The 14,577-nt window shown below is 57.1% G+C and overlaps 1 protein-coding gene across 5 annotated transcripts in view; it reads left to right on the forward strand.

Annotated features, from left to right (window-relative positions):
• The window catches only part of ANKRD11 (ankyrin repeat domain containing 11), a 250,617-nt gene that overhangs the window by 211,270 nt on the left and 24,770 nt on the right, over nucleotides 1-14,577 (forward strand). For all 5 annotated transcript variants that reach the window (XM_071209031.1, XM_058279557.2, XM_058279558.2 and 2 more), the window contains exon 4: nucleotides 1,229-1,367. In XM_071209031.1, coding sequence (XP_071065132.1) covers nucleotides 1,341-1,367 — 27 coding nt within the window. In that variant the 5' untranslated portion in view covers nucleotides 1,229-1,340. The remainder of the gene's footprint in view (nucleotides 1-1,228; nucleotides 1,368-14,577) is intronic.

A 14,577-nucleotide genomic window follows, 5' to 3' on the forward strand; every position in this document is an offset into this window, starting at 1 on the left:
TGGCCAGCCCCCCCGGGGGCCTGGTTGCCGACGTCTCTTCCTGGGGTGCCGCCCGGCTTCAGCCTCGGGGCTGGCGGCTCCTGTTGGCACCCCCTTCCCCCCCATGGCGAGCTGTGGCTCCATGGGCAGGTGCTGGCCACTCGAGGGTGATTTTCTTAAGTGCCAGGGTCAGTGGGTGCTGGGGCTGTGGGCCCAGGGGTGGGGCTGCAGGCTCTGGCCCAGGAGGCTGGCCCTGCTTGCCGCTGGGTGGCCCCCACCTCTGCCCCTGCCCAGTGCCGTGTGGGGGTGACTGTGTGGCCCCCATGTCTGTCTGCCTCGTGGAGGTGTGGCACCGGGGCTACGGGGGAGAGTTCCAGAAAAGAACCCAATCCAGTGCTGGCGTCCTCCCTGCTGTGGCAGGCACTGCCGGGGCCTCCCCCTCACCTGGCTATGAGGGCCGTGTTTCTGGGGACAGAACTTGTGGGGCTCGCTGGACCTGGGCCATGGGGTGCTGCCCCGATGGGCCTCCTGGCCACGCCCACCCCACGCCAGCAAGGGTGGGCTTGCCCGGGAGGAGCCCTGTCCCTTCATGCTGACAGGCCTCCCCGGCCCGTGCCGCCGCCACTCTGCCTGTGCTGCCCCTGTGCTGCCTCCTGGTGAGGCCGGGCCCGTGCCGGGACGGACATGTCCCTCCGTGTGCCGCATCCTAGGGACGGGCCTCGGCCTCGGCTCTCTGCATGCTCATTCCACAGGCAGTGGCGCTGCTCATTCCACAGGCAGTGGCACTGGGCAAGTGCTGGCCTGCAGTGGGCACTTGGACCCTCCCCAGAGCCACGAAGCAGGGTTGTCTGGAGCTCTGGACAGAAGGTCGGGCTGGGCAGGGGCCGTCTGCCTCCCCAGCCCTGTAATTCCACAGTGTGGCTCCTCGCCAGCTCTCCTTTCTCAGGGAGCTCTCGCTTTTCCCTGTTACTTAGAACCTCCGCAGACACTTTCTGTCCTCGTCGTCATGCGCGAGCCTGTCAGCAGCAGGCCCAGATGCAGCCCCTGGTCAGTGCTGGGGCCAGTCGTGCTTGGGCACGTGCCATGGGCAGACATCACGGGGTCCCGCTGACCTGGTGCTGGGTCCTAACCCTCGCCCAGATGAGAGCTTCCTTTTCCTGGTACATGAAATGAAATTGTGGGACTTTTTGTGGGTTTTGAGAATATAATTTGGGAATTAAATGTCTGAAAGTTTTCCTTTCCTTTCTAGGATAAAGATAAGGTTTCTCTCACCAAGACTACAAAGCTGGACCGAAGTGATGGTGGGAAGGAGGTGAAGGAGAGAGCCACCAAACGGAAGCTGCCCTTCACTGTCGGGGCAAATGGAGAGCAGAAGGACTCGGACACAGGTATCGGTCCCACCACTGCTATGCCTGGGACACTGGGGGGTGGCCTCGTGCCGCGCGTGGGCCTGCGCATCCCGACGAGGCCCCTGGGCAGCCCCCTCTGTCCCGTGGAGCTGTCTCCTTGTGCCCCCAACGTCCTCTGGATCACTCCTACCCAGCGGCAGTTCCCACGGCCTGTGGCCCAGCCTCTTCCCAGAAGGCGCCCTGTGCGTTCTCCTGGGATGCTCCTCCTGCAGGTGGAAGGGAGCCTGCCTGGTGCAGCTCTGGGTGCAGGGCGCCTCCCCTTCCCCTCCCTTATCTCGGTGCCGTGGAGCTCGCGCAGACGTCACGCTCAGGAAGTGGCCAGCCAGGAGCGTGTGAGGGGAGGCGGGGCGGGAGGCGTGGCGGCGCCCTGTGCTCGCTGCACTGCTCTTGGCTCCTGAGGGTTCCCAGGGGGCAAAAAGGCTCCCAGTGAGGCCCGGTTGTTTGTGATGAAAGCAGACGGAGTGGTCAGGTGAGCTGGGAGCGAGCTGTCGTCGGGCAGAGTCTCGTAGTGCCGGCCATGTGGACTGGCCTGCGCTCGTTGTTAGTTTGCTCCTGTGGCATTGCCTGTGTCTGGGTTCAGTTCCTGCCTGCTCGAGGGCAGGGCGAGGGCCGCTGGGCCCCAGCCAGCACCTGGACTTCTCCGGCCCCACGCGCTCTGGCAGCGGGACCCGCGGTGGGCCCCTGAGGGGCAGGGGCAGGTCCTGGGCTGCCAGCTGACCTCGTGGACCACAGGACACTTGTCTCGGTGTCCCCGGACAGCTCTGAAGTTGTGCGGCAGAGGCAGGCGGGGGACCTGCTCACATGAGGGGCACCCAGGAGGAAGGACTGAGCCTGCCTCGGGCAGGGACCTGGCCACGTCTCTCCTATGTGGACTCGAGCCAACCTCGTCCCAGGCATTGTACCGGCTCCTGGTCACTGACCATGTGGGTGGCGGCGTGGGGCGAGTGTGCCCCGGCCCAGCCTCCCTGTGCAAGGACGAGGACGGCGGCCTGCTGCCCGAGGGCACGCTGCCCACCAGCCACCTGCAGGGAGGACGGGCACCTCTGCATTTGCCTGCCCCGCTCTTTGCAGTGCCTGTTCCATCACTATGGCAGAGAAGGGGGTTCCCCAGAGGCCGCCTGTGCTTCTGGCACTCAGACCTGCTTCAGCCGCCCCCAGCCACTCGTGGGTGCCCCTGAGGGCCAGGCCCTGGGTAGGGCAGGGAGAGCCCTGGGAAGGACGTCTTGGGAAATAGCTTTTCTGTCAAGGACTCGTTTGTGAAACTCTGGAAAGTAAGAAATACACTTGTTCTCTTTTCTGTTTTCTCTCTCGGGTAACAGATTTTAATGCCCAACCTTCTTGTAAATTTGCTGTATTAATGAAACAAAACTAGATTTCCCAGTGATGTGCTTCTGATGACTGTGAGACCAGGGTCCTGCTTGCACTAGCAGTTTGTGACTTAAGCCAGCAAATCCGCTCCTCCCACGGCTGCGTCTCAGCTGCCGGCTCCTGGGCTTGTCTGCTCGCCTGGCTCTCCCCGCTGTGCAGAGACCCCAGTGGGCCCACGCCGACCAGGACGTGCCGCTGGGCTCCCCTGGGGGTTGGGGTGTGCTGGCCCAGCAGCCAGGAGTGGGGATTCAGGTGGGGCCTTGGGGCGGAGCCCTCGGGGTGGCTGGAGCATGGCCAGCGCTGGCGAGGACACAGCTGTGAGGTAGGAGGGGCCTGAGGCTCCCAGGGCAGCTTTCTGTGCAGGGTGGGTTCAGCAGGCCGTGGCTGGCCTGGAGCCCCTGGGTGGGCAGGTTACAGTCAGCCCCCTCCCCTGCTGTGGAAGCGCAGCCTCCTGTGCCTGAGGAACCCCTCCCACTGGGGTGTGCCCTGTCCTGGCCCTGAGCTTCCCACCCAGGGCCCCAGGCCAGGGTCCGGCAGGGAAAGGCCCAGTCCTGAGCCAAGGCCGCAGGGCGCGGGGCTGGCCCTCAGCAGGCAGCAGCCTGGTCAGCTGGTGTCCAGGTGGTGGAGCGTCCAGTGGGCCGGGGAGGGGCGGTGCGGTGCAGAGCCGCCCAGCTGGACATGGGTCTGCTGGCCATCCTGGGGAAACAGGCAACGCAAGACTGCTCTGCAGCAGACTCGAGGCTCGCCCTCCACCCGGCGAGGACGGGCAGTGCTGCTCCAGCCACCCCTCGTGTGGGCTGGTCAAGCGAGTCCTCGCTGCACTGGGTGGAACCTCAGTTTAAAGGTCTTTGTCCATCTGGGACTTGCTTCAGATTATACTGTTGCCTTTCGTGTGTTCAGTGTTTCGGTAGCAGAGCCTTAAACATGTCGGTAACTCGGTCCAGGTGGCTCGGCACCAAGCTCGCAGGCCCCCATCCCTCAGTGGTGGCAGCTGCACCATGGAGGGTCCTCGGAGCCGAGCAGAGCCGGCAGCCCCTGCGCTGCGCGCCGCACCCTGCAGCACCCCCGGCACGCACCCGCGTCCTCGAACGGAGGAGGGACCCGGGGGCGCGGCTGCTCAGCTGTGGCCGGGGTGTTGTCTGGCGTGTGGACGTGCCAGCGTGTCCGCTCAGGTAGCTTGCTCGCTTCTGGAAGCCACTCTCAGTTCATTTGGACTGAGGGTGCTCGTCTGATGTCTCGTGCCCTGGGGGCGTGTCACCCCCTCCCCAGACAGTCCCGAGTGTGGCCACAGGGAAGGGGGGGGCGCAGGGAGAGGAGCCTGGACCCTGTCTTGTGCAGTGAGAGCTGTGCAGGCAGGAGTGGGCACACTGCGGCCAGGGAAGGCTGCCCTGCAAAGACGACCGTGTGGGGCGTCCGCCGAGATGGGCCCTTGGGCCCTGCAGCATCACTTCGCCTGCGCCCGGGGGCCTGCGGGGAGCGTCAGGTATGCCGTGGCCTGGCGTAAGGTGCGCGGGCCACCCCGGGCCCCACCTGGACTCACCTCCAGCCACACACCCAGCAGGACAGAGGTGCGGTGCGGCCTCTGCACCTCCTTCCCACAATCCCTCAGACCCCTCCGGCTCGCCAGGGCTCCGTCCTCCGCTCAGGGCAGGGGGCAGTGGGGGCTTCCTGGGAGCCTGGTGAGGGGAGGGTGAGGAACTGAACAAAGCAGGGTCCTGCCTCACCGGGAGCACCTGGCAGTGGCCAAGGAGATGAAGGCTGTGGCCTGTGCAGAAGGGCCTTGGCGCTCCTGGCGTGGCAGGACGTGCGGGGCTGGGGGCAGGAAGAACAGGACACGGCACTTCCAGGTAGGAAGGGGCCGACCAGCTATTTCTTACAAAAAGGGGAGCTTGGGCTAGTTAACAAGGATCTGTTTTAAATGCTTTTCCATCCATGGGCCCTGCTCAGGAGAATTGGGGTTGGACACTCGGTGCTGCACATCAAGCCTGACGGGTGTCAAGGGTCACTGGTCCCACCCCTGGGTCTGGTGACGCTCCAGGAGGTCTGTCGGCACTCGGCCTAGTAGAGCTTGTGGCTGCGATGTCTTAGGAGAGGACACGGCCAGCTGGCCCAGGACGGTCTAGGGACCCGTGAATGCGGGCGCTGGAGGCTCCATGGCACGGGGCGTGACATGACCTCTGCTTCTGAGTCGTCACCTGCAAACCTCGGCACCAGGAGTCGTGGCCGGCAGAGCTGCCGCCTGCTTTCTGGACAGCCTCTGTCAGGACCCGGCGACGTCTGGTGCCGCTGGGGAAGGAAACTGGACAGCAAGAAGCAGGCTCCGGGCCCCTCCTTCTGAAAACAAACGTCCGTGGGCCCCCAGTGCTCCACAGAAAGGGCCACACAGCAGCCACTGTTCCCGAGAGCAGGAGAGGTGTGTCCAGGAGGCCGGCGGGGAAAAGGGCAAGCCCTCTGGGATTCCTCAGTTTTCCAGTGAGTGACCCCGTGTGAAAAAAGGGGCGTCCCTGCACCTGCCGCTCCAGTGGGGACAGGTGGGTACGTGTGAGGGTGCCTTGAAGTCTTGGGAAGACACACGCCACGTGCACGAGGCCCGTCCAGAGCATGGCGGTGGCTGGGAGGCGATGCGCACAGGGAGGCCGTCCTCTGCCTGCGGCCTGGGGGCAGCCTGCGGCCAGAGTCTGTCTCCAGACTGGGAGCAGTGAGGAGACAGAAGACAGGCTCCAGCTGGAGAGGAGAGGCCCTCTTCACACCCAGGACATGGCTGGCTCCTCCTGCTCCTCCGCCCACATCTTGGGAGCCGCCTGGAGGGCACTAGGGTCTTGTCCAGCAGTCACAGCCCCCAGGCCTACCCACACCATAAGAAGCCCCCGGTCCAAAACCTGGACCTGCCAGTTCCCACTTTGCACCTTGGCAGGCGCCACTTTGAATGCATTTAAATTTTACTTCCCTTCCATTTGGGTGACAGAAGCAAACACTAGCACAATTCCAGGGAACTTGCCAGCTCTCCTGAGCAGCAGCTCCATGTCTCCTTCCCCCAGCGTCAGCTCAGACGCTGCAAGTCAGACGGCCCCTTCCCTGGAGAGGCAGAACAGGAGGGTGTGTGTGTCTAGGGCCTGGCAGATCCAGGCCCACCCCAGGCAGCCGGTGAACAGGCTGCTCGGAGCCCTCGCAGCACTGGCGGGTAGCCTGGGCGCCAGGGGCCATGTCCCGGCAGCCCTGGTACTGGCCTGTGGCCACAGGTCTGGCCTCTGCAGGCATCACACGTACAGCAGGAGCCTGAGGGCTTTGCTCTGCCTGATCCCACGCTCTGTGCTGCACCCAGACCCTGCAGTGCAGCTACCTCGCAAAACTGCTGCGCAGGGCGGAACAGCGCTCTTCCCGGCACGGTGCCTGGAGAAGAGTGCTTCCTGGGGGAAAGGTGAGTGGGGAAGAACCAGGAGGGCGCCGGCCTTGCCTGGTGTTCCCCACCGCAGCTCAAACAGCTCACAGCCGGGGGGCATATGAGAACTGCCGCGGTCCCCGAAGGCCTGGCCTGGGCCCCTGTGTCCTGCAGCCCCCCAGCATGATACGGGCTTGCGGCCCCTGTGTGTATTGTGTTAGGGTCTTCCCTCTGAGGGGCACGGGACAGAACCCGCTGCTCCCCTGCCTCCCCAGCCCTCCCACGGACCCCAAGGCTGCTCCAGTCCCCGCGATGCTGGGTCCACGGGAAACGGCAGAATTCAAGGGCGACGCGCAGTAGAGCTCGGTCCAGATCCATGCTGGCCTGAGGAGGCGCTGCCGAGACTGGACGCTGCGGGAAGGCGAGCCGCCCTCAGCTGCTGGGACTGGTGTGTGCCTGGCCGCACGCCAGCCTCTGCGCAAGCACACGTGGATGAGTTTATCAGTGATTTGAGAAACTGTTGTATTTAACAAAGTAAGATTTTTTGGAGTATGTTTTACTGACATTATTCTTTTGTTGTTCTTACAAATTGCAAACAGCCACTGGGAGTACCATTTTGGTGAATTTACCCCTCAAAACCTAACCCGAACCCATTTGCTGCTTTTCTTTTGAGAAATAACTCGCACACTACAGAATTTACTCTTTTGGAGTGTACAGTTTGGTGGTTTTAGTATATTCGCAAAGTTGTGCAATTATCACAGCCACCTAATTCCCAAACATTTTCATCGCTCCAGACAGAACCCCATCCCCCCAGGCCCCCTCGCCCACCCCAGAGCAGGAGGTACCAGGACGCTTCCCTTCTGGCGGCTGCTCTCGCTGGACGGCTGCCTGCTGTCCCCTCGTGCTCAGAGGGCCTTGGCGCTGCCCCGACATCCTGGCTCTTGGGAGCAAGTCCTTGTGTGGACACGGGGCTTCCTGCTGGGGCTGGAGCCGCTGGGCCCTGGGGAGGTGCCCGCTGCATGGCAGCTGCCCTGAGGGAGCCGCTGGCTCCACACCCTCAGCACTCATTTCCTGTTTTCACTTGCGTGTGTGAAGGAGTTTTCTCCAGTGACACCCGTCCTTCGGGTGAGGGGCTCCCTCCTGGTGGTCCTCACTCGCATCTCCCCAATGCTGCTATGCGTCTCTTCAGGGGCTTTATCGACCATTTGTATCTCCTCTTTGGAGACTGTCTATTCAGGTCCTTTGTCCATTGCTTAATTGGGTTGTTTGTCTTTTTTTTATTGTTGAGTTGTAGGGCTCTTTATATATTTTGGTTGCTAGTCCCTTATTTGAGAGATGGCTTGCAAATATTTCCCCCATTCTCTCTTTCTACCTTCTTGATAGTGTTGTACAAAGGTCTTTAATTTTGATGAAGTCAAGTTACATTTAGCTTTTGCTCATGCTTTTGACATCATATCTAAGACTCCATTGCCACAGCCAGGGTCATGCATGTTTACCCTTTTTCTTCTGAGAGTTCTGTCTTTTAGGTCTTCGATCCATTTGGCATTCATTTCCGTGTCTGCTGTGGGGTCAGGTCCTCGCTCACGCCCTGCCCTGTGGACGTCTGCTTGTCCCGGCCCCTTGTGCTGCGGGGACCGCTCTGCACGGCGTGGGCTCGCAAGTTGGGGCTCCGGGCCGTGCTTTGTTCACTGGCCTCAGCGGGGGCGGTGGGTTCTGCTGCCCTAGCCAGAGACCAGACACAGCCCTTCTTGGTGGAGGTGCGACTCGCACTGTTGGCTTTCTGTCCTGAATGTCTCCTAACCCCTGAGGTAGAAGACCCGATGCTCCTCCAGTGGTCCCTGGAGTCCTTGTTCCAAGCAGAACAAACCAGTCAATGCTTTACAAACATTAACTCAGATCAGCCTCCAAAGATGGCATCTGCCTCATGCCAGGTGTTGAACGTTGACCTCAGGGATGAGGTGTGGCCACAGGCTCCCACGCTGCGTCCTGCGTCCTGCCAGGAGACATCACACCCCACACTGCCCAGGCTCCGGGGGCTCCGGGGGCTCCGGGGCTAGAGTCAGGTGTTAGACCACGCATGACTTTTAGTCCAAGGGGGCTTCCTTGTTGCCTCTTCTTTAAATTCGCTTCATTGAGCAATAGTTAAAACCTGTAAGACTCCTCGAGGCTCTGCTCAGGCCTTGCTGGAGCTGCCTCTGCGCACAGGACGCCCAAGGGCTCAAAAGGGTGCTGCTCGGTGTGCAGCCTGTGGGCACAAGGGGCTGGGGACGGGCAAGCCTGCTGGGCTCTGCTCTTCCGGCTGTGTTTCTGGGACACACCCTGAAAAGGGGCGCAGAGCCACCGGCGGCCTCTCCCACCCCTGGAGGATGGAGTTTGTCCCCGAGGGTTGTTATGCGCTAATTCCTTTGCTTTTAGATACTGTTATCATCTTCCAAAAGTTCAGTGTAGAGGTGTGTGTGTCTCCACACATCCATGGCCCTGTTTTAGGGTATCTCAGGGTGGTGAACCCCAGGGTACCCTGTCACCCTGACAGTGGAGCTCCTGGCACAGCTCACAGCCTGGGGGCTGGTGCATTGGGCAGAGCCGGGGATGTAGGGTAGGCTCCACTCTGGCCCCGTGTTTCACGGGAAGCTGTACGAGTTATCTTTCAAAATGTTAGAAATAAATACATTATTTAAAAGTTGCCAGGTAAATAGCTGCAGCGGAGGTTTGGTAGAATGTTTCTTCGCCTCCCCATGTTATCAAGAAAGCAAAGGGAGAGCAGAGGGATTGGGGTGTCCCAGCCTCGGGACCCTGCTAGCAGCACGGCCTGGTGATGCCTTCTGCTCTCCCCCCTGCCACTCTCGCCTTTCACCGACTGGGTGCCATCCCACGTGTGGCCCCCGAGAGGCCGTGAGGACGCGGCTTCCCAGGCCCAGCTGGCCCTGTGGGAAGGACCCGGGATGGCAGGGCCTGAACTGAGTCTTGCAGAGAGCGAGCCAGGAATTCAGGCCAAACTACCTGTTAATTTAATCTGTGAACCTGTTGGAGCTATGACAACCATTTAGACATTTTCTATGATGAAGTGCATTCAAACAAATAGCTAAAAATTGAACTTGAGAAAACCCCACTGACTGGCTAGAGTGGTGCGTGATGTTGGAGAGAGCAGCTCTTCTCAACTGCTGGATTGCCAGGCCACGTTCCTGAGGTTCAGGGGAGTGTGATTGCCACTGCGGGACAAACCAGGCCCTGGGCTGCATGAGAAAACCAACGCAGCACGTCGATGAGTGGGTGGTGGGCCAGGCCGGGGCCTGCAGGCGGCAGGGTGTCCAAAAATGTGCTTAAAACAAAGCTCATGGACATGGGCTCCCTGCCTGCAGGCTCGGCCTGGCCTCAGGCAGAAGGGTCCATGGGGAGAGAGGGAGTTTAGCAAGGGACGGCGTGTGTTAGAAAGAACGCTGCACCCGTAAGAGAACAACAGCTCACCCGATTGTGGAGGAGAAAGGATTCTACTAACCGTCTTGCAGGAATGGCGCACACCATGGATAAAATGGCTGGCATGCCAAACAACAAGAAACAGTGATATTTATACCCTACACCTAACACGCAGGTCCCTCCCAGTTCCCCATTGGTTGGGTACTTCAGGGGTTACAGCCTGTCCGGCAGAGCTAACTAACTTAGACCGAGCCCACTCTGAATCGCCGCTCCCATTCCCTACATTCCAGCGGCTTGGTGCCACCTTCAGTCCTGGCACTGTTTTTCAGATTCTGCACTGCTTCTCATCACTGGCCCCTCGCTCGCTTCTCACCAATGGCCACACCCTTGCTTCGGTGCCACTTTCAGTTCTTGGCGCCAAAGCCACTAGACCCTCCTTCCTCCCTCCTCCAACGGCTCTGCCAGCTCTGGCTTCACCTCTATGTGAAAATTAAATTTAACCCTTTCCCACAAATACCCCTCTTTCTCTTAGACTCTTAGTTTTCACAATTTAGTTTCTCAAACCTGCTGAGACTCTCCTCACGTTCTTCATCACGGAGATCTTCCTCTTTAAGGGGTACAAGGTGTTTGCTTGTGCTGTGTGGGCATCTGTTTGGTTAGGGCCGTTTCAGTGAGTTTCTGAGCTAATCCTCGGGCACACGGGATGATGCAACATCCACCTGCTGTGAGTGCCCCAGCCACGCTGATAAGGGAGGTCAGGACAGACAGGGCCTCTCCTTCCCATTTTCCACACCAGCTCTCTAACCACCCCGTGAGTGGGTTGTCAATGCCAGGACTTTCTGCTAACTCTTCAGATAAGGCTGTTAAGCCTTGGAAGGTCTTGGTGACAGTCCTGTCTGGGGCCGTGTTATTAGGGATGAAGCTACAGCAGTACCTCCAATCATGACACAGACGCCTCCTTTTTCTGCCAGCATCATGTCTAGGGCTATCCTATTTTCCCAGGCCATTCGACCAGTAGCATCCAACTGTTCCGTTATTCCCTTAACTGCATCCCTAGTGTAATTGATAAATCTTTGTTGATTATGATATATATATAGCTAATCCAATCCACATTTTTGTTAATGGTGACCCACCAGAACAAGAATGACTCAGATCCTGCAGCTCCCTGATTTCTAGCTTTAAATTCATTTGGGACTCCCCAGGGAACTCTCTTATACTATCTAGATAAGCTCAGTCATCAAAGGAACCAAGTGAACTTCCTTCCTTTCTCTTTTCCTGGTTTTGTGTTTCCTCTTCTTTTTCAAATGCCAGGGTAAATAGGATGGCCAGTTGAACCAGAGCACAGGTTCCTCCCTACTTCTCAGGTAACACCGGTCAGAGGATGCCCTTTCTGTAGTAACACAAAAGGTCTGCTCGGAATATGGCCAAACTGGAGAAATTGCCAGTACTGTCCTCACTCACGTTCCATATTTGTGTACACAAGGCCGTGGTCCCAAGGTCCTGGAGCCCCTTTCCCCATCTAGAGAGACAGGCAAAGTGACTTCCTGGGCCCAGGTGGGAAGCCAGTATGGCTTTGGTGTTTCCCTTTTTGACAGGAGGGAAGAGAGGGAAGAGAGGACAACAGTTTTTCACCAGAAGTAGCTCTCTGGAAGAGGAGTGTCATGCACGTAAACTCCCTTTCATGCTTTTCCATACCTAGTGGAAAGGGTACGATATGAGCTGTGGGCCGGCCTGTTGCACAAGCCTAACAGTTGCTTTTGTTCAGACTCTGGACTGAATGTTGGACCCATTCTACCCAGGCATTTGCATCTCCATATCCTGTCTATATTTCTGTAGTCTGCTTTAAATCCTCTGCCTTCAGTATCCTGACTGCTTTAGGATCCTTCTGCACTGGGGACCTGGCCTTTGGAGGGTTTTCCCTTGGCATCTCTGAAGGGTGAGCTGGAGGGGACGTTGTTAACGTCATATCCACAGCGGAGGAAGGACTCGAATACAGAACCTCCCCAGAGAGTCTTTACTGTAATGCCCACCCCCATCTCATTGACTCTGTCAGGGGAAGAATAATGATTGTTTTTGCTGAATTTGTCTGCCTTTCTAATGGTGATTACCACCGGGTTACACTGGAGATTTTTGTAGTCTGGTGGGGTAGTACCTTTGTAACAGGCTGTTTTGTTCTCCAGTGGTTTCTAGTGATGATGGCCTCTGCGGTTCCCAGTGGTCCCCCCTTGTCCTCGCTAGTCCACCACACGAAGCACCAGTCGATACTGGGGGGGAGGTTGAGATTACCTCTCAGTAATTCCAGGCATTGGTGTTTTTTTGCCCATTCAGCCACTGGTACTGTCCTAAATATCTACACTTTATCATCTGGCAAGGGTCAAACTGCACATCTGAGACTCTAGGCTTTTTGTTATGTTTACTGTCAATTTTGTGGGGTTTGTTGTGACCTGAATCTGAAACATCAGTCGGTATAGTTCTCATTTTCAAAAACTTTAAATGATTCATCTGTCTGTTAAGGCACTAGACAAGGTGGATACAGGTAATAGCCTTCCCCCTAAGTGGAGGGATGTCTTCCTGCAAAGTTCACTGATACAGAGTCCAAGCAGTGCCTCCCCCTTTCCGACATGCCCTCCAACTATTGCCTTCTCAGAGTGATCCTTAAAGGATCTGAAGTTGGAGTGATTTCCCAGGACTTGGACGGATTTGTTGGGTACTTATCATCTGGGTCGGGTGCTGGTCCTTTTACTTGAGAATAATGGGTCCAGCCTTTTTCTGCTATCTGGGCTGCAGTTTAAGTTGTCAACAAAACTCGATGGGGTCCTTCCCAGGTCGGCTGAAGTTTGGAGTCTTTCCACGACTTGATTAGGACCCAGCTGCCGGGTTGGTGTTGATGGACAGTGAATCCAAGAGGCGGCGTCTGGGCAAACAAACCACAATGCTTGAGGGATGACAAAGCAGAGGACAAAGCCAGTATGTAATTCTTAAGGACGAGATCCTTCACCTCTAAGGAAGGGAGGTCTCCAGTCCTCCTGGGAAAAGGCAAGCCAGAAAGCATTTCATAAGGGGAAATTCCCGGCTCTTTCCTGCGACAGTTCTAATCCTCAATAGGGCTACGGGTAAGCACTTAATCCAGGGTGACTTTGTTTCTAAGACCAACTTAGATGCTCTTTCTAAAGAAAGAAAAGTCTGATTCCTTCTCTCCACTCTCCCTGAAGACGGCGGGTGCCAAGGTGTGTGGAAGTCCATGTGACACCCAGGCTGCGCGTCATGTTCTGGAGAGCACGGGAGGTAAAGTGGCTACTGTTGTCTGGGTCTGTGTTTTCACTAACCCATAACAAGGAATGATTTGTTCAAGGATGATTTTAGAAGTTTCTGATGCTGTTGCTGGGCCCAGAGGCTATGGCTCCACCATCCTGACAGATGATCTACAATAACCATAAAGAATATACTTCAGCCGACCCACCGGGGGATTTCACTGTAATCAACCTGAATGCCCTGGAATGGCCTGAGGCCCGGCTCCCGTCCCCTTGTTCTTGCCTCCTGAAGACTTTCTTATTGTCATTTTGGCAAATCATACATCGATAACTTACTTGCTCAGCTACAGTACAAAGGCCCACACATCGAACACACTTAAGAACCAGATCAGGAAAACGGACTTGGCCCAGTTAGGGCATCCGTCTACCACATGGGAGGTCCACGGTTTAAACCCCGGGCCTCCTTGTCCCGTGTGGAGCTGGCCCATGCGCAGTGCTGATGCGCGCAAAGAATGTCGTGCCACGCAGGGGTGTTCCTCGCATAGGGGAGCCCCACATGCAAGGAGTGCGCCCCGTAAGGAGAGCCGCCCAGCGTGAAAGAAAGAGCAGCCTGCCCAGGAATGGCGCCGCCCACACTTCCCATGCCGCTGACGACAACAGAAACGGACAAAGAAACAAGATGCAGCAAATAAACACAGAGAACAGACAACCGGGGGGAGGGGGGATTAAATAAATAAATAAATCTTTAAAAACAACAACACCACCACCAGATCGCACCTGGCCTGCACCCCTCAATGACTCCCTTGCTGTAAGTCTGCTAATACCTGTTTCATCACCTGTTTATTCAACATTTGTCTGCCATATGGGAGGAGCCACCTCCCTTGATCATCCAGGGTCCCTCCTAACTGCTCCAGCTCTTTCACTTCCTTTTCAGAGAATGTGGGGACCCTGAACTCTTTGGGAATGGAGGGTACCAGGATCACCAACTTCAAAGGGGAACTAAGGGAGTTTTCCTAGTGTCTTCATCTGCTAACCTATTGCCCTTTCTTCAAACGTATGACCTTCCTGGTGTCCGTTTTCATGCCCCAATGGTACTTCCCTGGGTAAGAGTAGATTGGCCAATACTTCTTTTCTTAATTCCCTGTGGACTACCCTTTTCCTTTGTTGTTAATCCCCTCTCTTTCCAAATTTTCCAAACGATATGTACCACCCCCAAATCATAGTCAGTGTAGACTGTACCATCCTTGTCCTGTAATAATTTGCGGCCTTAATTTAATGCCTACAATTCACAAGTTTGAGCTGACCAGTCATGGGGCAATCAGCCAGCGTCTTTCTCCTCATAATTTAGTCCATCCACAATTCCATAGCCATTGTGCCTCCTTCCTTCTAGGACCCTGGAGGACCTGTCTGTGAAGTTTTTCCCCCGAGTGCAGGGGAGTTGCCCTAGGTTGGACCAGACTGCTCAGATCTGATACTCAGGTATAAACCATCCTGCTCAGGAGCCTCCCTTTGGTTAGGTCCCTTCCAGAAGAAGACTGGGTTCATGCTGTAGTCTGTTGTCAATACCAAGTCATTTTTTTCCACTAGGATAGCCTCATACTTCAGAATTTGGGAGTCGGTCAGCCACCTTCCTGCTTTCTGAGACAGAATAGTTCTGACCTGATGAGGGGTGCTAACGACCAAGGCTCCTCCAAAAGTCAGTTTCCTGCTCTCTTCTACCAGGAGAGGGGTTGCCGCCACAGCTTGAACGCAGCCTGGCCATTCCCTGAAGACAGGA

The sequence above is a fragment of the Dasypus novemcinctus genome, chromosome 18 (assembly GCF_030445035.2).
Source record: "Dasypus novemcinctus isolate mDasNov1 chromosome 18, mDasNov1.1.hap2, whole genome shotgun sequence".
Lineage (NCBI taxonomy): Eukaryota > Metazoa > Chordata > Mammalia > Cingulata > Dasypodidae > Dasypus > Dasypus novemcinctus.